The following is a 27,147-nucleotide window of genomic DNA, read 5'->3' as shown; positions in this document are numbered from 1 at the left end:
AAAAAAAAAAAAAAAAAAAAAGATGTGCAAATCTCTTTTTTAAAGAAGGAAAGGCCTCTGGGGTCAGCGCCATGGCGCACTAGGTTAATCCTGCGCCTGCAGCACCGGCATCCCACATGGGCGCCAGTTCTAGTCCCTGCTGCTCCTCTTCCAGTCCAGCTCTCTGCTGTGGCCTGGGAAAGCAGTAGAAGATGCCCCAAGTGCTTGGGCCCCTGCACCCGTGTGGGAGACCAGGAAGAAGCTCCTGGTTCCTGGCTTTGGATCGGTGCAGCTCCAGCCTTTGTGGCCATTTGGGGAGTGAACCAACAGAAGGAAGACCTTTCTCTCTGTCTCTCTCACTGTCTGTAACTCTGTCAAATAAATAAATAAAATCTTAAAATAAAAAAAAGAAGAAAGGCCTTTTGTAAACTTCTCCTAATGGAATTACCTTCTTTTAAAAGCTTGTTTATCAGAATACCTCATTATGAGGTAGTCTATTTACCTTTTAATTTACCAAAAATATCAATATGGCAGACACAAATACAAAGAAAAAGGCAAAAACACTTGATGACATTATTCCTGCATTGTGAAATGATGCCTTACGGTACATGCTCTGTAAAGGGTCAGTATATAAATAATCATGACCATAAAACAATTACTAATTAAAAAAAAATACAATTTAAAAAAGCCCCATTCTGTTCAATGTAGAACTTCACTAGGTGTTCCCAATCCTCAAAGCACATAACTGGATTCATAGGCCTTTTATTATGGAACAGCTTTTTTTTTTTCCACCGAAAATGGATGGGAATTATTTTGGGAAAAGCCAGAATTATTTTAAGGCTAAAAAGATAACAAAACTGGCTCCAGCCAACTTAGAGCTTAAGGATTACCTGGAAGAGAAATTTAAAACAAAAAAGAGATACCCAAAAACATTTTGCAGTGAGGTAAGGAAATGGCTTAAGATAACTAACAGAAGAAAAATAGGTGCTATTTAAATTTTGGTACATATGAAAAATTAGTTCCATCAAATTTTGTAAGAGCATTCTGTCATTCAGAAAACACAAAACATGTAGTGGTTATGTGGATCCTCTGCAAGACTATTACCTAATGTCATCAGAGCAGCAATCAACAACCATCCAGCTTGTGTGCGCTGAGCTGAAAGGCGACTATTTTGAGCAGCAGAACACAGCAAATCCTCTGCTAATGTCATAATCATCTATTTGTGTATAGAAGAACAAGGTGAAGAAAAACCTCATCAGTTTATAAGTCACTGGACAAATTATAGCAACTATTAACAATCCCTTGAAAACCTATATCAAATAAACAAAAATGAAGAACTGTCATTCATAAGGACTACCTGGTAAGACAATGTCACATGGGAAATTACTAAAAATTAAGTTTTCAAGGTTAAATACTGGTATATTAGGTGGGACACAGCAACCTTACAGTTTATTATAGAGTATATGTGACAATATATGCAGCTTGAATCAAACAATTCTATGAAATAGGCAGTGCTCATAATAACAGAGGAAAAACTAGGTATTTCAGATTTATGGATAAGGCATGTTTATATAGTACAAAGGCCAGAAAGCATGTGATAACTCTAAGAGAATATCTATCACCAATCATTTCTGCAAAAGTAGCAAGTATTATGAGTTGACACATAAATTTCCTAAAGTGGAAGGATAGTATATTTTAAAACAACCAACTAATAGATTACTTGAGAACTAGAATTTTTAAAATTTATTTTTATTTTTTAAATTGAATATTCAAGAGGCAAAAATAGGGAGAAACAAATAAACAGTTTCAATCAGCTGGTTCACTCCCAAAATGCCCAAATTATCCAGGGTTGGGCCAGAGCTATGTGAGGAGTTAAGAACTCAGTCCAAGTCTCCCAAGTAAGTGACTGGGGCTCAACTATGTGAGCCATCATTGGCTGGCTCTCAGGGTCTGCACTACAAGGAAGCTGGAATTGGGAGGTGGAGCTAGGAATCAATCAGGTACTCTAACATGAGATACAGGTATCGTCCAGGGTCTTAACCACTAGCCAAATGCCTGCCCCACTAGTAGTACATTAATATTTACTAGTATTAATTTAGAACTAACTAGACTAAGGGTAAAACAAACGATTCGAGTCAAAACAGCAAAAAACAGATATTCTCTTAGAACGGAATTTCAAGTATAATATGGAGTTGGGACTCTTGACTGAATTAATGAGATCTGTAGATATTAAGCTTTAATATATGCAATGACAAATTTTTTGCTTAGTAAGATATGATGTGTTAAGAATGTAACTAAAGGGGCTGGTATTGTGGCACAGTGGGTTAACGCCCTGGCTTGAAGCACCAGCATTCCATATGGGCGCCAGTTCTAGTCCCGACTGTTCCACTTCCAATCCAGCTCTCTGCTATGGCCTGGGAAAGCAGTGGAAGATGGCCCAACTCCTTGAGCCCCTGCACCCACATGGGAGACCCAGAAGCAGCTCCTGGCTCCTGGCTTCTGATCAGCACAGCTCTAGCTCTTGTGGCCATCTGGGGAGTGAACCATCAGATGGAAGACTTCTCTCTCTCTACCTCTCCTCTCTCTGTGTAATTCTGACTTTCAAATAAATAAATAAACCTTAAAAAAAAAAAAAGAATGTAACTAAAATAATAAATTTAAATAAATTGATAGCATCCCCCAAGTTGTCAACAACCTTATTCCAGTGGCACTGGCAATACCCAAAATATTTTTATGCATTTTGAAGTTATGGAATGATCTTTGGCATAGCACAGTGAAGGAAATACTATAGAACTCAATAATGACATGGGAGTGACAATGAGAAGAAAAGGAAAGATAATCATTTATTATCTTAAAATACTATTATGTGTCTAAGGGCATAGGATTTAAGGGAATTCAGTGTCAAACAATATCCTCTTAGAAGTTGTAATTCTTAGCTATTAAAAATGAAATAAGGGGCCAGCACTGTGGCGCAGTAGGCTAAGCCTCCACCTGTGTGCTGGCATCCCACAGCGCCAGTTCAAGTCCCAACTGCACTTCTTCCAATCCAGCTCTCTGTTTATGGCCTAGGAAATCAGTGGAAGATGCCCCAAGTCCTTGGGCCCCTGCACGCACATGGGTGACCCAGAAGAAGCTCCTGGCTCCTGCATTAGGATCAGCCAAGCTCCGGCTGTTGCAGCCATTTGGGGAGTGAACCAGCAGATGGAAGACTTTTCTGTCTCTCCCTCTCACCGTCTGTAACTCTGCCTCAAATAAATAAATAAACAAACTCTTTAAAAAAAAGATTCCACTTTAATAATTTTTTTTTTTTTTTGGACAGGTAGAGTGGATAGTGAGAGAGAGAGAGACAGAGAGAAAGGTCTTCCTTTTTGCCGTTGGTTCACCCTCCAATGGCCGCTGCGGCCGACACATCTCGCCGATCCAAAGCCAGGAGCCAGGTGCTTCTCCTGGTCTCCCATGCAGGTGCAGGGCACAAGGACTTGGGCCATCCTCCACTGCCTTCCCGGGCCATAGCAGAGAGCTGGCCTGGAAGAGAGGCAACCGGGATAGAATCTGGCGCCCCAACCGGGACTAGAACCTGGTGTACCGGCGCCGCAAGGTGGAGGATTAGCCTGTTAAGCCACGGCGCTGGCCAGATTCCACTTTAAAGTACAATAAATTTATTTAAAAAATGAAATAAAACTCTACCAGTGTGCTTGGTTTTATGTATTCCATTAAATTTTTATTTTTAGAGCACTTCAAAATTTTCTGTGCTTTAAAGCTGTTTACCCTCGGGGCTGGCGCTGTGACACAGTGGGTTAAAGCCGCTGCCTGTAGTGCCAGCATCCCATATGGGTGCCGGTTTAAGTCCTGGATGCTCCACTTCTGATCCATCTCTCTGCTATGGCCTGGTAAAGCAGCAGAGGATGGCCCAAGTCCTTGAGCCCCTGTACCCGACATGGGAGACCAGGAAGAAGTTCCTGGCTCCTGGCTTCGGATAGAAACAGTTCTGGCCGTCGTGGTCATCTGGAGAGTGAACCAGCGGATGGAAGACCTCTCTCTGCCTCTGCCTCTCTGTGACTCTTTCAAATAAATAAATAAATCGTAAAAAAAAAAAACACAACCTATTTACTTTCTTTGTTCTGTCATTCATCTGGTTTTTTTTCCCTCCTAAGATTTATTTATTTATTTGAAATGCAGAGTTACAGAGAAGGACAGAGATTTTTCTATCCACTGTTCACTCCCAAAATGGCCACAACGACCAAGGCAGAGCTGGGCCAAAGCCAGGAGCCAGAAGCTTCTTCCAGGTCTCCCACATGGGTAAAGGGGCTCAAGAACTTGGGCCACCTTCCTCTGCTTTCCCAGGCGCATTAGCAGGGAGCTGGATTAGAAATGAAATAGCTGGAAATTGAATGGGTGCTTATATGAAATGCCAGGCTGTGGCTTTAACCTGAGCACCACAGGGCTACCCCTGTTTATCTGTTTTAAAGTGCTACAACCAAAAGCAAAAGATTTACCCAGAAAATTACATTTTTTTTCAATAGGACTGCCATTTTGGGGGATATTTTTGAATATCATTATAAACTCCTGAGGTTTTATATAATATTGTGTTTCAATCCACTTTAGTTTTGTACAAATTATTCCAACCTTGGTCAGTGGGAGCCCCTTCAGCTATCTCCTTTTAACTCTTTGATGGGTTTCTTACTTTTAGGCACAATACATCCCAGGTTTTTACTGTACATTTCCTGCCCCACACCTGAAACCAGTCCCTCTTCCACAGAGCCCGCTACTCCTGGCTGGAGATCACATATAACAAATATTACTGGGTGTGCCCTGCAACTGGGTTATCGCTGCTTCTAGGTCTTTTTTTTTTTTGGACAGAATAAAAATAGAAGCATTTTCAACAGGGAAAATTCTGAGTTCATATCGACAATATCAGTTCAAATTTAATGTGTAGGGCTTTCACTTGGCTTCCTTGATTCTACTACTATGGTAGTCCTTTTTTTCTTATTTGGAAATGCTGGCTTCCAAGAATATTTACATCATTATTTATCTATTCTGAATTACTGTAGGTAAACTGACTTCAAAGTAATAGTACCAATAAAACCACTGATCACCAAATTATTAAATGAAATTTAACATTTCTTTCACAGCTTAATTTGTCCTTTATAATAGAATTTTAAATGCACTATACAGCAGGGCTAGACAGCAAAATAAAGCCTTCAGGAATAAACTGTTACTTCTCAGAGATACTTCTAACTCAAAGTGCAGAAAATATTCCTTTATTAAAGTGTGTATAAGACATTTTTCACACATTTTTAGTAAGCTCCCCTTTTACTTCCACAGCAATTATGTTGACAATATTTAACACTTAAGGAACAGTACTACTCATTTCTCAGAAATGTGTCCTGCACGGCTTGACTGGATGACTTACAAGACTACGACTTTTTAGAAACGTCTGAAACATCAGAATCACGTACAGAGAATGAAATGATTACCTTGCCCTTTCCATGAGGAATTCCTAAAGGACAATGTTTCACGGCTCCCAACAAAGCTGCCACAGCAAAACTAAAGCCAGTCACCGCTTCAGGTGAAGACTTGAGTACAGTGAGCCGCTCCAGGCAACGATCTAAGAGAGGCGTTAGGTAGGACGGCAATGCCACAGCAATGCAGTGTAAACACCAAGCTGCTGCTAGCCGAACAGAAATGCTAGGATGAAGAATAACCGAAATGACACTGTCAAGAAGGCCTGGAAGGACAGAATAGACAAATGATGACTTAAGTACACAGACACAACTCACTTAGCCACAAAATATTCAAAAGAATGAACAGTCACATGTATATAAAACATTACGTTATCTAAAATTTTTACTAATTTATTTGAAAGACAGAACAAGCTCCTATGACTAGTTTACTTCCCAAAAGCCAGACCAGGCCTGGGACCAATGCCAGGAGCTGGGAACTCAATCCAGGTCATCCACACGGGTGACAGGAACCTAATCATGTCAGCCATCACCACTGCCTCCCAGAATCTGCAATAGCAGGAAACTGGCGTGAGGAGCTGGAGCTGGGCACTAACCACATGCTCTCTGATGTGGGAAACGGGAACCATAGCCAGGGATTTAACTAACTGGACAAATGCCTGCTGCCAATGTATTATTTTTATTAGAAGCCAAGTCAGAATCAAAAACAGTAAGTGATAATAATAAGTAACTTTTTAACCTAAGAATTACTTGTAATACTTGTATTACTTCATAAAAACCAGCTTAAATTAGGTTAGTATACCAAAAAATATTTTATTTCCTCAAGAAGCCAATGTTCTTCCTTTTTAAAAAAAATTTTTATTTACTTATTGAAAAGGCAGATGTAAGAGAGCTAGAGAGAGAGAGAGAGAGAAGAGATTGTTCATCCATTGATTGACTCCCCAAATGGCCACAATGATCAGGGGTGGGTCAGGCCAAAGTCAGGAGCAAGGAGCTTCTTCTGGGTCTCCCACATGGATAGCAGAGCCATCTTCCACTGCATTCCCAGGCACATGAGCATGGAGCTGGATTGGAAGTGGAACAGCCGGGACTTGAACCAGAGCCCTTATGGGATGCCAGAACCGCAAGCGGTGGCTTAATCTGCTAAACCACAGCACTGACCTCAATATTCTGCCTTTTTCTCTTGAGGTAATTACTAATTTGGTACTAGGAATTAAAAATTATCAATCAGTAACAAATGCATCTTAAAACATGTGTCATACTTTGCTCCATCCTTTTACGGTTTTAATCTAATTCATTTACTACATAACTGATACACTTCAACCTACCAAATTACTCTTATCTGAGAACAAAATATCATTATCAAGATTTTAGTGGGTCCTCAGTGGGCTACTTACCTATTATGAAGACAGTGCAGTACAGCCACTAGTGAAAAAAAAAAATTATACCTGCTAATATTCAACATACACCTTCATCTAAAAACATGAATTTTTGGGCAGCTCTTTGGCACAGGAGTTAAGACATTGCTTGAGATGCTCACAACCCATATGAGAGTGCCTGGCTTTGAGCTCAGCTCTCATTTAAGCCTTCTGCTAATGTGCACCCTGCAGAACAGCAGATGATAGCTGAAGTAGTTAAATCCCTGCCCTCAATGTGGGAGAGCTGAACTGAGTTTCAAGCTATTGGCTTTGGCCTGGCACAGCCCTAGCTATCTATGTGTCTGGGGAGTGAACCAGCTGTTGGAAAATCTCTCTATCTTTGCCTTTAAAAAGTATAAATATATAAAAAGAAAAACCACATAAGTTTCATGCCAAACTGCTACCTAAACAGTGTAGGTCCCAGATTTAAATAGCTTATAATCACAAAAATAATGTAAAGCTCCCAGGCAGCAGGAAATGTGAAAAGGCCATTAAAAAAAAAAAAAAAAGACTGAAATGTAAGCACAGAAGAGTCAGTCACTAGAGACCATATATTGTATAATTCCATTTACATGAAATGTCCATAATCAGTAACCCATAAGACAAAGATTAGTGGTTGTCAGGGGCTGTAAAATGGGGAAGTGACAGTGACAGTTAACGGTAGATGATGAAACATTATGAATTAGACACTGGTGGTAGGTGTTCAACGCTGCAAATATACCAAAACCACTGAACTGCAAAGGTGAACTTTCTTGTGAATTTTGTCTTAATAAAGATGTTATAAGAAGTGATAAAACTGGGGCCAGCACTGTGGCATAGTGGATAAAGCTACCACCTGCAGTGCCAGCATCCCATATGGGCACTGGTTCGAGACCCAGCTGCTCCACTTCCGATCCAGCTCTCTGCTGTGGGAAAGCAGTAGAAGATGGCCTAAGTCCTTGGGCCCCTGTACCCGCGTGGGAGACCCAGAAGAAGCTCCTGGCTCCTGGCTTTGATGGGCACAGCTCCGGCTGTTGCAGCCAACTAGAGAGTGAACCAGCAGATGGAAGACCTCTCTCTCTCTGCCTCTCCTTCTCTCTGTGTAACTCTTTCAAATAAATAAATAAATCTTAAAACAAAAAAGATAAAATAATTTAAATAAATCAAAATTATTCAAATATGTACAAATTTTTAATTATCTTGATTATAAACTTTTCATGAAATATTTCTAATAAATATAAAGTAGAATCTATAATGGATGAGTTATACCAAGGATATTTCCTTCCCTGGGAAGAATCTATTTAGAATACAAGTAAAAACAAAGCATTCAGAGGCTGGCACCGTGGCACAATGGGTTAATCCTCTGCCTGCAGCACCGGCATCCCATTTAGGTGCCAGTTTTAGTCCCAGCTGCTCCCCTTCCAATCTAGCTCTCTGCTATGGCCTGGAAAAGCAGCAGAAGATGGCCCAAGTGCTTGGGCCCCTGCACCCATGTGGGAGACCAGGAAGAAGCTCCAGGCTCCTGGTTTCAGATCGGCTCAGCTCCAGTCATTGCAGCCATTTGGGGAGTGAACCAATGGATGGAAGACCTTTCTCTGTCTCTCCCTACTCCACCTCTCAAATAAATAAGTAAATAAAATAAAATAAAATAAAAGCATTCCGATTAGTCACAAACAAGAGATGTACCTGCACTTGAATCCTGTAGCAAAGGTGCAGCTGTGGTGCCAAGACTGTGTATGAGATTCCCAAGTTCTTGTAAAGCACATACTAGCATATGCTGGCTAGCTGCTACATCTGCAGAACCAAGCCGGGTTTCCAAATTACCATCACTCATTACCGCATCTAACAGAAATGCAAGAATTAATTATGTATCATTATTTTATTAAAATACACCACAGGGAATGGGTATTAGAAGCAGAAAGGTATAGAGGCAAAAATTAACAGAGCTACTTAATCTGTATGAAACCCTTGAGGCAATAACTGAAATGCTTAAATAGAGACTCACAACAAGAGAAAAAATTCAACAAATATAACCACTTTAGTTAAAGCAATCTGATCAGAGATCTTTCAGCAAGGGCCACTAAAAAGAAGGACTTGGAAAATGAAGAAATATTTTAATAGCATTGATACTTAAGGTAAACAGAGTAGGCTTAAGAAAGCACAAGAAATGAGACAGACTAATTATTTAGACAATATTCTAACTTTTATTGGAAGTACACACATTCTGAGGAACTATTATCACCAGCCTCTGAGATTTTGTATTAATATGGTAATGAACAAACTCTCTAAGTAGATCCATACCCACAACTTTCTTTAGCTTCCAGATGGCCTGGCAAATCTCCTTTGCAGCAGCAATTTGAGCCTTTTCTCCAAGAAGGCCTCCTATAGTAGCTCGAAGGATAAATGAGACACAGCGACGACAGCAGACAGCATCAATCTGAGTTTGGGTAGCTTTGGGGTGTGACTGTGACGCAAGGCTTAGGATATGAGAAAGAAAGGCAGCAAAATGTTTCTCTAGCCAAGCTCCTCCTAGTGTTGAAATAAACACCACATAAGCCTAAAAAAGAAAGGAGTTCACCTTCAAAATTAAGCTTCCAACTCTTTGCTAATATTTTGTTTTCTACAATATGTCACACTCACCAATATTTTTATTCCATATAAATTAAATTATTTCCTGGTTTATAACCAGTTGATATAAATTAATGTAGTACTATTTCTTTGTTTAAAAACCAAAACTGTAGTGCATGGTCTTTCAAATGGGATTTCATTTAAATTGCCTCTGTCCCACTTTGGTGAGACTGTGAGAAGTTTTAAGAGAGTTGACATAGCCAGCTCATATGTAAAAACTGTGTTGGCTTTTCTGAACAAAGGTTTCAGGCTACTTAACATTCGGAACAAGAACACCCAATTCAAACATATGAACACATTATAAGAATTAACTATGCTCCAGCACTATAACTCTAAGGGAATTGTATTCTAGAAACCTGAAAGGAAAGCTACAGTGATGAATGGCACCCTTCGGTATTTTCATGAGTGTTAATGGTCCGGGTCCTACTCTGGATTACAAAGGTAAGTAGTTTTCTTAATAATCTGTTCCTTAGAAACACAGTTTAATTACAATTATATTGGGCAGCTTATATTTTCATGAAGTCTATGTACAGTATAAATCAATGAATGTTTTTTAAAAGCAAGTTTGCTTTGAACCATAGTAACAGGGAAAAAAAGGTAATTCAAGGAAAACAATGTTGAAATTTCTGTATTGTTTTATTCTACAATACCATTCCCAAAGGTTTAGCTACTAAAATTTTGTTAAGGATCAAAAATGTAATAAGAACTGAAGTAGATAACATGCTGTAATATTTAGAGTTGAAACAATATAAAATGGTTATTTTGCCCATATCAAATAATAAGGATGTAATAGCTTAAATCTGACTGTATCAGCACAAATAAACAAATGGAAAATACATTAAACCACAAGGCATCAGAAAATGCAAGGGCTAGAAACAAAAAAAAAATTATTTGTATTTCAATGGACATAAACAAAAAGTTTCCAATATTAGAAACTTTAAAACACACTGTGGGTAATAAAGTTCTCTTACTTGTAACCTAGTTTTTAAAAACTGTTTTGGCCTTTCCATTATCTATTTATTAATACAAGAGTGTAAGTAGTGACCTTGCAAAGTATCACTTCAGGGTAGTCAGACACTAAAACTTCAATTGTAGGCCGATAAGAATTACATTTAGACACTGATTTGTGATTCCAACCTGAGTAACTCCAACTCGAACATCTCTGCTGACTGAACTGGTTCCTTTCAGCATATCGCCACTGGCTCGAAGAAAGCCTGAACTCCCACGTAGAAACCCTGTTCCTAGTAATTCCAAAATTTCCTCCAGAGTTGCTCTGCGTATGCTTTGACGTGAGGCTGCTACGACAAAGAACAGAGATTTATACTTTATAGACTAAATTTTAATGCATGATCTTGATTTGAAAAAAAAAAGCCAGCATATTAACACAAACTAAGATAAACTAAATATATTAATCAAAATGCAGAATATACAGGATGTTCTACATATCAATGAACCACCAAAGTCACAAGTTCAGTTGTCAAATCAGAAGTACCACATACCCTAAAGTACCACAGCAAGGATCTCTATTTATAAAGACTATGACACTTTAATATCATGTTCCACTGCTCCTTTTCCTCAGTCTTCTAAAGAGGGAAGGGACAGGTGTTTAGCCTAGTGGTTAAAACGATTACACTGCACGCTGGATTACTTGGGCTTCAGCTCCTGACACCAGCTTCTTGTCTATGTAGATCCTGGCAAGCAGTGAAGACAGCTCAGGTGGGAGACCTGGACTGAACTCCCCGCTCTGGCACTAGCCTCTGCGGGCATTTAGGGAGTGGATCAGCAAATGAAAGTGTACTCTCTCAAAGAAAAAAAATTAAAATTTAAGAAAACATAAATAAATCTGCCTTGGTTCTCCATAAATGAACATAATACACAATGCTTTGAAAATTCTTTGACATAGTAAAAATGCCAAAATAGTAATTTTATTTTTCTAAATGCTGCAACTTTTAATGAAACTTTTATAAAGCAACCACTATGCCCTATTTTTTAAAATTTTGATTTAGCAATACAACTTTTATTATCCTGTAAGTTTCAGTCCCAGATCCATTTCCAATTCCAGTTTCCTGCTAATGATACCATGAGAGGCAGTAAATGATGGATCAAGCAGGTTGGTCTTTCTACCCACGTGGAAAACATGGATGGAGTTTCAGGCTTCTGGCTTCTATGGGCCAGTCCCAGCTGTTAGAGCCATATGGGGAGTGAACAATTGGATGAGAGATATTTCTGTTTGTGTGTGTCTCTCTTCTCTTTCTCTTTCTGTATCTTTCTCTCCCCCTTTCAAATAAAATAAATAACTTAACAATTTGACACTCCTGTTCATGGCGTCAGTAATCTCCCTAGGCTCTAGTCATGAGTTGCCAGGGCTATGGAAGCCTTTAGAGTTCGCTGACTTTGATCTTATTCCAATAGGAGTATCAAATTGTTAAGTCAGCAACAGGAGTCACTGTGTACTTACATCCCATATGGGATCTGTCCTTAATGTGTTGTCTAATGTGCAGTGATGCTATAACTAGTACTGAAACAGTATTTTTACACTTTGTGTTTCTGTGTGGGTACAAACTGATGAGATCTTTACTAATTATATACTGAATCGATCTTCTGTATATAAAGATAATTGGAAATGAAAAAAAAAACAAAAAACCTGGTGTTAAATTGGAAATGGCATAGAAAATTAATTAATTTTTAAAAAAAATATTATGTAGGATCTCTGTCTTTAATGTGCTGTACATTGTGATTTAATGCTATAACTAGTACTCCAACAGTATTTTTTTCACTTTGTGTTGCTATATGGGGGCAAACTGTTGAAATCTTTACCTAATATATACTAAACTGATCTTCTGTACATAAAGAGAATTGAAAATGAATCTTGATGTGAATGGAAGGGGAGAGGGAGCGGGAAAGGGGAGGGTTGCGGGTGGGAGGGAAGTTATGGGAGGGGGGAAGCCATTGTAACCCATAAGCTGTACTTCGGAAATTTGTATTCATTAAATAAAAGTTTAATAAATGAAAAAAAAGTGAAAAAAAAATAAAATAAATAACAAAAATAATGTTTATTTAAAAATCAAAAAGAGTAATTAAGAGATGAGTTAGGCCAGGTATGTATACAGTTGCCTTTAATTTAACACAGCTGAGTTTTACCCTGTTAACATATAGGAAATATCTACTTCAAACACACACATACACACTCACACACACACACACACAAATCTGGGGCCAGCGTTGTGGCATAGTTAGCTAAGATGCCCCCTGCCATGTTTGCATTCCATATTGGAGCACTGGTTCAAGTCCTGGCTGCTCCACTTTTGGTCCAACACCCTGTCAATGTGCCTCAGAATGCAGTGGAGAATGGTCCAAATACTGGGCCCCTGCCACCCACATGGGAGACCTAAATGGGGTTCCATCATATTGGCTTGAATTTGGATGAACCCAGTCATTGCAGCCATCTGGGGAGCGAACTAGCAGTTAGAAGGTACTCAGCCCCCACCCTCATATATCCACATATGTATCACTCTGCCTTTCAAATAAATATTTTTTAAAGGTTTATTTATTGAAAGGTAGAGTTACTGAGAGACAGAGGGGGAGAGATAGAGATATTTCATCCTTTTGTTCACTTCCCAATGGCCCCAGTGGCTGGAGCTAGGTTAGGCTGAAGCCAGGAGCTCCCACATGGGTACAGTGGCCCAAGGACTTGGGCTATCTTCCGTTGCTTCCCCAGACACATTAGCAGGAAGCTGGATTTGAAATGGAGCAGCAAAGAATTGAACCTGTGCCCATATGGGATGCTAGCATTGTTAACAGTTAAACTGTTATACCACAATGCTGGCCCCATAAATAAATCTTTTTTTAAAAAAATCAATTTACTTCCTTTTATTTTTCTTCTGAAAATTAATGGTCACAAGATCTGACCCTCGGCCGGCGCTGTGGCTCACTTGGCTAATCCGGCGTAGCTCCGGCCATAGTGGCCATTTGGGGGATGAACCAACGGAAGGAAGACCTTTCTCTCTGTCTCTCTCTGTCTCACTGTCTAACTCTGCCTGTCAAATAAATAAATAAATAAATATTAAAAAAAGGATCTGATCCTTATTATACACACAAATCATATAGCTGTAGAGAAATAAATAAATTTATGTTAAAGTTTTGAACAGAAATCTATTCCATGGCCTAAACAGGAGAAAACCTTCTGAGACAAAGGAGAATAAATAAATTTATCTTGGCTTTTGGGAAACAAACTGTAAAACCCATAACCTTGTGAATCACAATAAACATAATAAATAAGTATACTGTACATTAAACTGATTAAAAAACCATGCAGGGTAAATGAAGTCAAGAATTTGGGGGTGGGGAATAATTGTTTGTGACTTTAAAGAGACACTAGGGTAGGACTCATTGAAAGGCAACATTTGTGAGTGTAATGACAGAATAGGCAGGAGCATATCTGAAAAAAAAAATGTTGCAAAAGAGGGGGAAAATGCAACAAAGCCTTAAGAAGGGATAGGAGGCCTAGTTGGATTCACACAAGGCAATGTGGAGGCAGCAACTGAGGAGGTCCAGCAGGAAACAGGCTACAGAATTCTTCATAGCACCTTAACAATCATTCTAACAAGGATGTTACTGAAATAAGGTGCCAGTAGAGGACCTTGAGCAGAGGGGTGGTAGACCATATTGAGAGCAGCCTATGGAGTAGGGGCAAAGGTAGAAGTATGGGGAGACCTATTAGGAGTGATTTATTAAAGCAACAGTTAATGGTGATTTGGATTAAGGTAGATGCAATGGAATAGATGAAGTCTGGGTACGCATACATATATATTTTTAAATTTTCCTAGGAAAAAAATCAAACACAAAAAAACTTGTAAGAATAGTACAATAAACTGCCATGTACCTTTCATCTAAACTCATCCTATTTCCCTCATTACTTTCCCCACTTTAAAGAACAGTTACAGCCTTTTTTTTTTTTTTATAAAATGGCCCTTGAGATGAATTTGCTTGGTATTTCCTCAGAATTTTTGGCAGAGAACTATATAAGTGATACTGTATCCTAAATGAATGACATCAAAAAGCACTGCTAAGCTTGGTGTCAGTCTGTCCCAACATTGGTCATACTAGCTTTGAACATTTGGATGCATCTCCAGATTTATTTACTAAAGATTTCCATTTATAGTTACTATGCAATTTGTTTGACAATACTGTTTTGGTGTAAATATTCTGTAACCCATCAAATTTTCATTCAGAAACCCACTGAGGATTCTTATTTGCATAAATTATTTGTGTAATGATTACAGAAAAGGACATCTCTATCAACTAATACTTCTATAGCTATTAGCTGGCATTCTGCCATTAAAGAATTGTTCCCTCTCCTTCTTTATTTATATTCTGTGTACACTCAGATTCCTTTCTATTTAATAGATGATAATCCTTTTCTATCTCTATTCATTTTGAGTAGTGTCTTGAATTTGACCAGATGTATCTTGACAATGCTGATCAGTGGAAATTCCTTATTTTTTGGCACCAGATAGTCCAGGCTCACCTCAGACCTTCCCTGCCCTGACCCCAGAATTAATCATTTCTTCAAATAGTCCAAGTTCTTGCCATGTTTTAAGATAATCAAACAGAACAGATGTCAAATGTGAAAGACAGGAGCCAACAGTGGCTTCATGAATTTTGGCTTGAAAACCTGGAAGGACAGAGTTGTCATCACACTCTCTGAGCAAGTATGTAAGTACAGCAGGTGTGTATATGCATGGGGGAAGGAAGATCAAGAGTTCAGTTCAGGACAAGGTAATCTGAAATGTTAAGTATGCAGCCAAATGAAGTGTCAACTGGTGTTTGAGAGAGAAGACCAGGCTAAAGATGTAAATCCAGGAATAACTGATACAGAGATGGAATTTAAGCCACGAGACCAGGGAAGATCACAATGGAGTGAGTGTACATAGAGAAAAGCAGAAGACCAAGTTTTAGGCCATGAGCCTTTTCCTGGAGAAGACAAGCAACCATCAAAGAAGAGTGAATAGGACTGTGCAGCGAGGAGGAAGGAAAACTAAGTAAGAATGGCGTCTTAAAAGGCAAAAAAAAGAACATGGGGTAGGAACAACTCAGTAAAACACTACTGAAAGGTCAAGCAAGATGACTGAGAAATGCCCAGTGATTTGCCACAGCTAAATGTAAGAACATAAACTCCACAAAGGCAGTTCTGTTTATCTATTTACATATCCCATATTCTCAGAACAGGTTTTGACCCAGTATAAACACTCAAAAAATATTTTTACAGGGAAACAAAGTTTACAAATGGTCAATAGGTATATGAAAAACTGTTCAACATCAGTAACCATCAGAAAGACAAATCAAAAACATGAGAAATCACCTAATATTGAATAGCTATTATCAAAAAAACAAAACATCAGTGTCACCAAGGGTGTAGAGAAACTCAAATCCTTGCATACTTTTGGTGAGAATACAAAACAGTGCAGCACTATAGAAAATAATATGGAAGTTCATAAAAAAATAAAAATAAAAAATAGGGGCAGGCACTGTAGCACAGTACATTGAGCTGCTGCTTTGGGATGCCACTGTCACACAGTGCAGTGCTGGTTCAAGTTCCAGCTACTCTGCTTCCATATCGTATGCTTACTAATATATGTGGAGGCAGCAGATAATGGCCCATGTACTCCTGCCACCTGTGTGGGAGACCCAGCTGGAGTTCCTGGCTCCTGGTTGTGGCTATTGTGGCTATTGTGGGCAACTGGGGAGTGAATCAGGAGCAGCAGATGGAATATCTCTCTTTTTTCTGCCTGCATCTGCTCCTACCCGCTCTTCCTTTCTCTCTCTCACTCTTCCAAACAAATAAAAATAAATAAAATTTAAAAACTTGAAAGAAAAAAAGAACTCTTCTAGGGAACTTTACTACAAAGAGAAGAAAAATGGAGCTCTTGGTGGCTGGTTTTAAAAATATTTTTTTAAGACGGTTGAAACAAAAGCATCGTTTGTAGAAAATGACCAGCAGAGGGGAAAAGCGTGATATGGAAGAAAGAATGGAGACAGCTAGAGCAATGTCCTTCAGCAGGTGAGAAAAAGAGCTCTAGCAGAAACAGGATAATTCCTTTCTAACAACAGTGGCAGAGTAGAGCAGACAGGAAGAGATTCTACTATGTGGGCAGATACGGTAGGTGAGCCTATGGAAGACAGTCCATCAAATAAAGGTAAGATGACAGCAAAGGTCTGAGGCTAGAACAAAGTAAAAAATAGTCAAATAGAAAAGTGGGAGACAGGGGGAGTAGTGGATTAAGCAACCACTTGCAATGCCAACATCCTATATTGAGGTGCCAGTTCGTGTCACAACTGCTCCATTTCTGATCCAGCTTCCTGCTAATGTGCCTAGGAAGGTAGTGAAAGATGGCCCACGTACTTGGGCAATCCACCTGGGAGATCTAGCTGGAATTTCAGGCTCCTGGCTTCAGCCTGGCCTAGCCCTGCCTATTGTGGCAACTGGGGAATGAACCAGCAGACAGATCTCTTTCTCTTTTTTTCTCCCTCTCAACCTGTCATTCAGGATTTTAGATCAATAAATCTAATTTTAAAAATTTTAGATCTAGATGATATCTCTTAATGAACACTTTACAATTTATTTTGTTGTAAAAAAGGTTATAATATGAAGGAAGACAAGGACTGAAAAAAGCTCACTACACTTCAAGAGTTCTTAAATTTTTCTCAAATTTTCACTGAAGTGTTGAAAAAGAAAGCTTAGGAACTATAGCTATGTTTATTAATAAAAATTGGCTGACGTTAACAGCAGGTAAAGTAACCTGCAATATCAGCATCCCATATGGGTACCAGTTTGATTCCTAGCTGCTCCACTTCCTATCCAGCTCCCCACTGATGCACCTAGGAAACCAGCAAAAGATGGCCCAAGTCCTTGGGCTCCTACACCCAGATGGGAGAACCAGATGAAGTTCAAGGTTCCTGGCTTCAGCATGGCCCAGTCCCAGATGCTGCAGCTATTTGAGGAGTGAATCAGACGATGGAAAATCTCTTTCTCTCTCTCTCTCTCCCTCTCACTGTAATACTACCTTACAAATAAATAAATATTTTAAAAAAAGAAAAGGGGGCTGGCGCTGTGGCATAACAGGTAAAGCTGCTGCCTGCAGTGCTGGCATCCCACATGGGTGCCGGTTCGAGTTCCGGCTGCTCCATTTCTGATCCAACTCTCTGCTATGGCCTGGAAAAGCAGTGGATGGTCCAAGTCCTTGCGCTCCTGCACTTGCATGGGAGACCCAGAAGAAGCTCCTGGCTCCTGGCTTCAGATCAGCGCAGCTCTGGCCATTGCAGCCAACTGGGGAGTAAACCAGCGAAAGAAGAACTCTCTCTCTCTCTGCCTTCCCTTCTCTCTCTCTCTTCTCTCTTTGTGTAACTCTGACTTTCAAATGAATAAACAAATCTTTAAAAAAGAAAAGAAAATTGGCTGACAGAATGCTCTTTTAAAAATAATAGGGGGTAGCTGTAATGCTATACATATTTGCTAATATCAACTGGGAAAAATTACTGAAGATAGTATAAAAATAATTATATTAATTTACCTGCTCCTGGATGTTTAGAAATTATAGCTTTAGCCAATACTGTGCCAAGTAGCTTTGAAACTGAAATCCGCACATCATAATTAGAACCTTCAAAGGACTTAAAACATAGTGTGGCCACACTGTCCAGGTCCGTGCTCCACATAAAGATGGCCTCATTCTGAAGTTCAAGGAGACACTATTCAATTGGATAAACAGAAATTAATAAAACACAAAATAAAAATGTCAGGGTCAAATTTATGTAACTTGTAGAAACTACCACAGTCTAACAAAAACAATATACAAGTCCAAAGTAGCTATCAAATGCTCAAAGTAACAAGTGAATATTTATTATAAGTCATTAAGATTATAGCATATAAGAAAGTGGCCCCACAAAGCGTAGGAGAAGAAACCAATACTAACTTAGGAAGGTATGAAAAATGTTTTAGAATCAATCTGTCAGCTATGAGCAACTATGAGAATAATTTCAACATAAAAAAAGTTTATGACCTAACCAAGTATATTAAGAAGGTATGGCTAAAACAAAGCTACTATGAAAGAAAATAAACCTTACATGTAAATTTTAGCTATACAGAATTGTAACAGAATGGAATGAATACTTAAGAATCTGGAAATAAACTATTGATGACATGCTGTTAACTAGCTGATCCCTGGGAAATTCATGTAACTCTCCAAGCTTCAGTTTCCTCAGCTGATCACCAAGGCTATAGCTCTAGATCATGTAGTAGTTGCAAACTTATACAGAGATAACCTGACTTAATTTCTTTACACACACTTTTAACAAGGCTGCTTATTAGACCATTTTACCTTTGCAGCAGCGCAACGAACAGCCATGGATCTATCCGTTAAGCAGGATCTAGCAGCTTTATAAACATCTCTGTGGCAAGGAGTAGCAGCAGCTCCTAGTCCTTTCAATATATTTTGCAGACTCAGCATAATCTCATAACGACCTTGAGACTACCAAAAAGAAAAGAAAATATTTAAACAGGAAAAAAAATTCTATTATGAAGAACAGCACTAAACTGATAGTTATCTCACATATTAGATATGTCAGACTTCTTTTAAAAAAAAAAAAAAAGATTGATTTATTTATTTGAAAGTCAGAATTACAGAGAGGTATCTGCTGGTTTACTCCCCAGCTGGCCACCATGGCCAGACCTGCACTAATCCAAAGCCAGGAGCCAGGAGCTTCTTCCGGGTGTCCCACAAGGGTACAGGGGCCCAAGGACTTGGGCCATCTTTTGCTGCTTTCCCAGGCCATAGCAGAGAGCTGGATTGGAGTAGAGCAGCTAGGACTAGAAACAGCACCTATATGGGATGCTAGCACTGGAGGTGGCGGCTTTACCTGCCACGCCACAGCATCGGCCCCAAATGTCAGACTTCTGTACATACTAACCAACCCACTGTGACATTAATAAACATTAGTAGTTACTATTGTATGAGGTATTTAGTATTTTAAAGGTGTTATACACATTTCAACAATTCAAACTTCACAGAGCTGTCATGAAGATAATATGAAAGCATACAGAAAATGCCTGGCTGGCAGGGGCAAATGTTTAGCCTACAGTTAAGATGTCTACATCTGCCAAGTTCTTGAGCCCTTGCCACCCATGTAGGAGATAAGGATGAAACTCCTGGGTCCTGCCTAGCTCAGTTCTGGCTGTTGCAGCCATTTGGGAAGTAAACCAGTGAATGGAAGATCTCTGTTTCTCTTCCCCTCTCTATAACTCTTTCAAATAAATAAATCTAAAATAATAATAATAACAATAACAATAATAAAGGATGCCCTCATCTCACATCAGAGTATCTGGGTTTGATGCTTGTCTCTAGCTTCTGAACCCAGCACCTTGCTTAGGTAGAAGCTGGGAGGCAATAGTGCCAGCTCAAGTAACTGGATTCCTGCCATCTATTAGGAGACTTGGATCTAGTTCCTGGTTCTGGGCTTTGACTACGGTCGCAGCTGTTTGGGCATCTGAGGAGTAAATCAGCATATGGAGTTGTCTCTCATATACAATTTTTTTTAAAAAAGTATGTAGCATAAAGCATGCATGTCTTTAACCATTTATTCAATAAATGTTTACTAAAATGAAGTACATAAGAAGACTGCAGTGTCGCTACATACTAGCTACTTAACCCTGGACAAACCTGGCTCTTTATCTGTAAAATGGAAGTAACAGCATCCACCTCATAGGTGGCAGTAAGGGAAAAATGAGTTAATACATGTAACATGCTTAGCACAATGCCAGACATACAGGAAATACACAACAGATCTGGCAACTGTTAATATTTTATTATCATTAGTTGACCAGGAGAGTTTAACTCAGAAGTGAAGTCTTGGCTTCAGAATTAAAAAGACCTGGGGCAGGCAGACGGGCAGGTATTTGACACTGCAGCTGAGGTGCTGCTTAGGATGCCTGCACTCCATATTGGAATACCGGGGTTCAGGTCTTGGTTCCATACCCAATTAATATGTGTCCTGGAAGGAACCAGGTGATGCTAAGCAGTTGGGACTCTGTAACCCATATAGAAGGTCCAGATCTAGATCCCAACTCCTGGCTTCATCCCAGCTCAGTTGTGGCTATTGTGGACATACAGAGAATAAACTAGCAGATGAGAGATCTCTCTTTCTCTCTCAAATAATAAAAAAATAAAATTAAAAAATGATGGAACCAAGATAGCAGCCGACTAACAGGGTCTGGCAACCATCTCCTACAGAGACACCAATGTGAATAGTTATGCACACTTCTTGTGTCACCTTCACAAGAGCTACAGAAGTCAGAGGATGTCATACACAAAGCACCAGAAACTTCCAGGGACCCAAAACCTCAGAAAACAGAAAATAAGGTACCAGAAACCAACTATCTACGAACAGAAATTTCTAAGTGCTTAGGTGAAGATTCCAAAATAGCTCTTTTAAAGAAACTTAATGAAATTCAAGAGAACACAAAGAAATTATTCAATATTCTAACATAAATTTGATGGAGATATGGATGTAATTCAACAAAATCAAGCAGAAAGCCTTCTACTGAAAAGCACACTAAGTGAAATGTAAAACACAACAGAAGGCTAGCGCCGCGCCTCAATAGGCTAATCCTCTGCCTTGCGGTGCTGGCACACCAGGTTCTAGTCCCGGTCAGGGCGCCGGATTCTGTCCCGGTTGCTCCTCTTCCTGTCCAGGTCTCTGCTGTGGCCCGGGAGTGCAATAGAGGATGGCCCAAGTGCTTGGGCCCTGCACTCGCATGGGAGACCAGGAGAAGCACCTGGCTCCTGGCTTCGGATCAGTGCGGTGCACCAGCTGCAGTGCGCCGGCATTAGGGGGTGAACCAATGGAAAAGGAAGACCTTTCTCTCTGTCTCTCTCACTGTCCACTCTGCCTGTCAAAAAACAAAAAAACAACAAAAACAACACAACAGAAAACATCAGTAACAGAACAGATGAGATAGAAGAATCAGTAAGCTCAAAGACAGGCTATCTGAAAATATATACTTGGAGGGAAAACAAAAAGAATAAAGAAGAATGAAGAACGCTTACAGGAAATATGAGATATCAGGGAAAGAGCAAATATCTGACTTACTAGGATTCAAGAGAAACTTGAGAATGTCAAGTGGGTAGAAAATATAGTCAAAGAGATAATGACAGTAAACTTCCCAAACCAAGAGAAAGAATCACCCAGTTACAGGAAGGTCAAAAGTCATCAGTCAGAGTCAACTCATCTAAGACTACACCAAGATATATTACAGTCAAGCTCTCAAGGTTAAAGGGAAGGAGAGGATTCTCAAAGCTGAAGAGAAAAGAAGCAAATAACACATAAAGGGGTCCCAGTTCTCCTGACTACCAGCTTCTCAGCAGAACCATTAAAGGCCAGGAAGGAGTGTAATAAGTCTTTCATAGTTTTAAAGGAAAGAAAAAAAAAAAAAAAAAAAGCCTGCCAGGCTATCTTTTCAGGGAAGAGGGAGAGATAATATTCTCAAACAAAACCTGAGAGAATTTACCACCACCAGACCTGTGTTACAAGAAATGCTAAAGCAAATTTTTCAAGGGCCGGTATGAGAGCAGAGGGTAAAGCTGCCATTTGCAATGAAAGCATTCCATACGTGTGCTGGTTTGTATCCTGGCTGCTCTACTTCCAATCCAGCTTCCTGCTAAAACACCTGAGAAAAGCGGCAGAAGATGTCCCAAGTGTTCGCATCCCTGTCACCCACATATGGGGAGACCAGAAGCTCCTGGCTCCCGGCTTCAGCCTGGCCCAGTCCTAGCCACTGTGGCCATCTGGGAAGTGAACCAGCAGATGGAAGATCTTTCTCTCTGTAACTCTGACTTTCAAATAAGTAAATCTTGAAAGAAGGGAAGAAAGGAAGAAAGTGAGGAAAGGAGGAAGGGAGGAAGGGAGAGAAAGAAAAGAAAAGAAAAAAGAGAAGAAAAAGTTCTTCAAATTGAAAGAAAAACAAGAAGACAGAAAGTACAAAACTCACTGGTAAATGTAACTGTACCAACAAATTCAGAATGCTAATAATATCATAAACATAAACATGGTGCGTAAGCCATATGTAATTATCTATAGACTAAAAAATAATTAAATAATTAATAATAATAATTAAAATGTTGAGACAAGCAATATTAAAAGAGGTCAAATGTAACATGAAAAAAATATGGGGAAGGATGGAATATAAATGTACAGTTCTGTATTAGGATTTCTTATCTCTTTGGTTTTTGTTTGTCTCTATCTTATAATCAATGTGAGGTAATAATCATCTCAAGATAGCTTGTTACATCAAAATAAGGGTTTTTTGGTAAGCCTCATGGTAACCACAAAGCAAGAACATGTAACAGCTTTATCAAAAATCACAAGCAAGCAATTAAAGTACATAACTAGAGAAAACAATATCGACAAATAAAGACTGTAAGAGAGGGAGAGGACGGCATTGTGGCTTAACAGGCTAATCCTCGGCCTTGGCAGCAGGTTAATGCCCTGGCCTCAAGCGCCCGCATCACATATGGGCGCTTGTTTGAGACCTAGCTGCTCCACTTCTGATCCATCTTTCTGCTATGGCCTGGGAAAGCAGTGGAAGATGGCCCCTGCACCCGCGTGGGGGACCAGAAAGAAGCTCCTACTTCCTGGCTTCGGATCAGTGCAGCACCAGCCACTGCGGACAACTGGGGAGTGAACCATCGGATGGAAGACCTCTCTCTCTCTCCCTCCATCTCTCTCTCTCTCTCTCTCTCTGTCTGCCTCTCCTCTCTCTGTGTAACTCTGACTTTCAAATAAATAAATAAATCTTAAAAAAAAAAAAAGACAAATGATAACAAGTGTTGGTAAGGATGTGGAAAAGATGGAACTGTTGGTGTTAATGCAAATTAAAATAGGCACTGTGAAAAACAGCATGGAGATCCCTCAAAAAAAGTAAAAATGGATCTACTTCACGATCTAGCAATCCCATTATATGACCAAGGGAAATGAAATTCTCTAATGAAGAGACATCTGCACTCATGTTTATTGCAGTGCTATCCACAACAGCTAAGAAATGGAGAACCCAGGTGTCCATCCACTGATGAATGGATAAAGAAAATGTGGTACATACACACAATGAACATTGTTCAGCCATTAAAAGAATGAAATCTGTAATGTGCAACAACGTGGATGGAACCGGAGGTCATTATGTTAAGTGAAATAAGCCCAACAAAGAAAGACAAATATCCCATGATCTCACACTTGTGTAAAATCTAAAGATTAGGTGATCTCAAAAACTTGAAAATGCAGTAGTGGTTACCAGATGGTGGGGAGGTATGTAGGAAGTGATGGATGGAGAAAGGGGGAATTACAGGTTTTAGCTAGACAGAAGAATTTCTAAGGTTCTAGTGCATAGTGGGCATGACTATAGATAATATCAATATATTGTATATTTCTCTACTTTAAAAAACTGTAAGAATTTTGGATGCCTTCACTATGAAAAAAATGTTAAATGATTCAAAGAATAAATATATTTACCCTGATTGGACATAACACAATGTATATACGTAATGAAACATGACATCACTGGGGCTGGTGCCCTGGCATAGAAGGTAAAGCTGCCACCTGCAGTGTAGGTATCCCATATGGGCACGGGTTCGAATCCTGGCTGCTGCACTTTGATCCAGCTCTCTGCTATGGCCTGGGAAAGCAGTGGAAGATGGCCTAAGTCCTTGGGCCCCTGCACCTTTGTGGGAGACCCAGAAGAAGCTCCTGGCTCCTGACTTCAGATCAGTGCAGCTCGAGCCATTGTGGCCGTCAGGGGAGTGAACCAGCAGACCCTCTCTCTCTGCCTCTGACTCTCTGTAACTCTGCCTTTCAAATAAATAAATAAATCTTAAAAAAAGAATAATAATAAACAAACATGACATTGCACCTCATTTATCAATAGATATAAATTTTATGCCTTTAAATTTTTTTAAATAAATTAAATTTTTTTAAAGTTTTATTTATTTATTTGAAAATCAGAGTTACACAGAGAGAGGAGAGGCAGAGTTACACAGAGAGAGAGAGGTCTTCCACCCGATGGTTCACTACCCAATTGGCCGCAACAGCCGGAGTTGCACCCATCCAAAGCCAAGAACCACGAGCTTCCTCCAGGTCTCCCACTTGGATGCAGGGGTCCAAAGACTAAGGCCATCATCTACTTCCTTCCCAGGCCACAGCAGAGAGCTGGATCAGAAGTGGAACAGCCAGGTCCCACACCAGCACCCATATGGTACTCTGGCACTTCAGGCTAGGGCGTTAACCCACTGTGCACAGCGCCAGTCACAAAATAAATTAATTTTTAAAAAGACCTAGGTCAGGGCTGGCACTGTGGCTCAGAGTTAAAACCCTGGTCTGCAGTGCCAGCATCACATATGGATGCTGGTTCAAGCCCTCGCTGCCCACTTATAACCCAGCTCCCTACTATGGCCTGGGAAAGCAGTGGAAGATGGCCCAAGTGCTTGGGTCCCTGCACCAGATGGGAGACTAGGAAGAAGCTCCTGGTTCCTGGCTTCAGATCAGCAGAGCTCTGGTCATTGCGGCCATTTGGGGAGTGAACCAGTGGATAGAAAACCTCTCTCTCTGTCTCTACCTCTCTCTGTAACTCTTTCAAATAAATAAAATAAATCTTTAAAAATACTTACATAAAGAAAATTTTAAAATAAAATAAAATAAAAAATAAAAAGACTTGGTTCTGAATCTTGTAGTAGTTGTGTGACTTTATGTTCTTTTTTTTCTTACTTCCTCACCTATAAAATGAGGCTAAGACCAACCTCATCAAGCTGATAGAAGTAAAGCGTCCCAGTGGATAAACACCCAGTGTAATGCCTAACACATAGTAAACAGTTAACAAAGAGCTGCTGCTTACATTCTGATGTTTTATTAAATTTCCCAGATGATTTCTATATCCCAGGAAATTAAGGTCCCTGAAGACAGGCAAAATTGGAGAAAGACAAAGATCAGCATCAACTATCACTTTCATAGTAATGTTATTAATTTAACTTTGTGTAAATAAGCAAAATAGATACCAACAGACATAATAAAATAGTGCAATGAGAAACTCCTGGACTTTTATCCAGATTTTAAATGTGAGACTCCCTTTTGATTGCTCTGAAATGTTGTGATCCCTAATCAACTAAATGATAAAGGTAAAACACAGGGAAACAATAATATACTTACTAATAACTTTTGATTATTTATGTATTTACTTCATTGGAAAGGCAGAGAAACAGAGACAGAGATCTCTCTTCCACTGGTCTACTCCCTAAAGCCAGGCCCAAGCCAAAAACTGGGAACTCAATCCAGGTTTCCCATGTGGGTGGCAGATACTGAGGTACTTGAGCCATGACCTGCTGCCTCCCAGGTAGCAGGAAGCTGGAATTATAAGTAGATCTAGAACTCAAACCTAGACACTCTGTTATGGGATGCAGGTGCCCCAGAGTGGCGACTTAATTGCTATGTTGAGCAATTAAGTTATTGGCTGACCAATAACTAAAATGTTTGATACTGGGTTAGGTGTTGTGGCATACCAGCATCTCATAAGGGCGCCAGTTAGTGTCCCAGCTACTCCACTTCCAGTCCAGCTCCCTACTAACACATCTCAGAAAGCAGCAGAAGGCAACCCAAGTACTTGGGCCCTTCCCACCCATATGGGAAACACGGATGAAGCTCCTGGTTCTTGGTTTCAGTTTGGCCTGAACCTGGCCATTGAACCAGCGGATGAAAGACCTCTTTCTCTTTGTCTCTTCTTGTAACTCTGCCTTTCAAATAAATAAATAAACCTTTATAAAATATTTTAAAAATAAATAAATAAAAACAGATACCTATAATTCTCTGTTAGTCACAGAACCCAAAGTATTACAGTAATCCAACAGAATTAAGGGGGAAAATGGTATAAAATGGCAAAACCTCAGTAAATAAAAATTCTTACACACTTCTGCTTTTAAAAGCCAGATTTTAAGTGTCAGAATTGTCATCCCTGAATTATCTGCTTCAATCTTTCAAGAAACTAGTGTGCTGGGAAGTGACATGCTAAGCAGATTCTCATACCATTTTAAGTTACAACCTTCATTTTTTAAAGTTCTTGAATCAGTTATACCTTTTTTAAAATTTAACATAATTTTTAAGGATTTACTTATTTAATTTCAAAGTCAGAGTTCCAGAGAGGTGAAGAGAGAGAGAGACAGAGATCAATCTTCTATCTTCTGGCCCATGTCCCAAATGGTTATAATAGTCAGGGCTGGGCTGGGCCAAAGCCAGGAGCCAGGCACTACTTTCTGGTCTTTCACATGGGTAGCAGGGGCCCAAACACTTGGGCCATCTTCTGCTGCTTTTTCCAGGCCATTAGCAGAGAGCTGGATCAGAAGTGGAACAGCCAGGACATGAACCAGTGCCCATATAGGATGCTGGCATCGCAGGTGGTGGCATTAGCTGCTATATCACAATGTCAACAATGAAATTTAAAATTTCTCTCATGTTTTGTTACATTTTTAAAAATGTAACTACCCAGCATTTTATAAATTATTTCAGAGCTGTTTTCTAGACTTTTTTTAAATATGGTAAGAACAATAATTGATGTGATGTGTTATATTTAAAGGTGCTGAGTTATCCTTACATACTAT

At 39.6% G+C, this 27,147-nt stretch overlaps 1 protein-coding gene across 8 annotated transcripts in view; it reads right to left on the bottom strand.

The window, feature by feature from the left end:
- Nucleotides 1-27,147, bottom strand: part of HEATR5A (HEAT repeat containing 5A) — a 136,333-nt gene that overhangs the window by 82,901 nt on the left and 26,285 nt on the right. For 7 of the 8 annotated variants that reach the window (XM_062205309.1, XM_062205314.1, XM_062205313.1 and 4 more), the window contains 7 exons: nt 18,841-18,990; nt 18,037-18,211; nt 10,604-10,764; nt 9,140-9,395; nt 8,525-8,680; nt 5,457-5,707; nt 1,084-1,195 (listed from right to left, as the gene is read on the bottom strand). In XM_062205309.1, coding sequence (XP_062061293.1) covers nt 1,084-1,195; nt 5,457-5,707; nt 8,525-8,680; nt 9,140-9,395; nt 10,604-10,764; nt 18,037-18,211; nt 18,841-18,990 — 1,261 coding nt within the window. The remainder of the gene's footprint in view (nt 1-1,083; nt 1,196-5,456; nt 5,708-8,524; nt 8,681-9,139; nt 9,396-10,603; nt 10,765-18,036; nt 18,212-18,840; nt 18,991-27,147) is intronic. The other variant, XM_062205312.1, reaches the window with a different exon arrangement.

This window comes from Lepus europaeus, chromosome 11 (assembly GCF_033115175.1).
Source record: "Lepus europaeus isolate LE1 chromosome 11, mLepTim1.pri, whole genome shotgun sequence".
NCBI classification, from domain to species: domain Eukaryota; kingdom Metazoa; phylum Chordata; class Mammalia; order Lagomorpha; family Leporidae; genus Lepus; species Lepus europaeus.
This window is presented reverse-complemented; position numbering and strand designations above follow the sequence as displayed.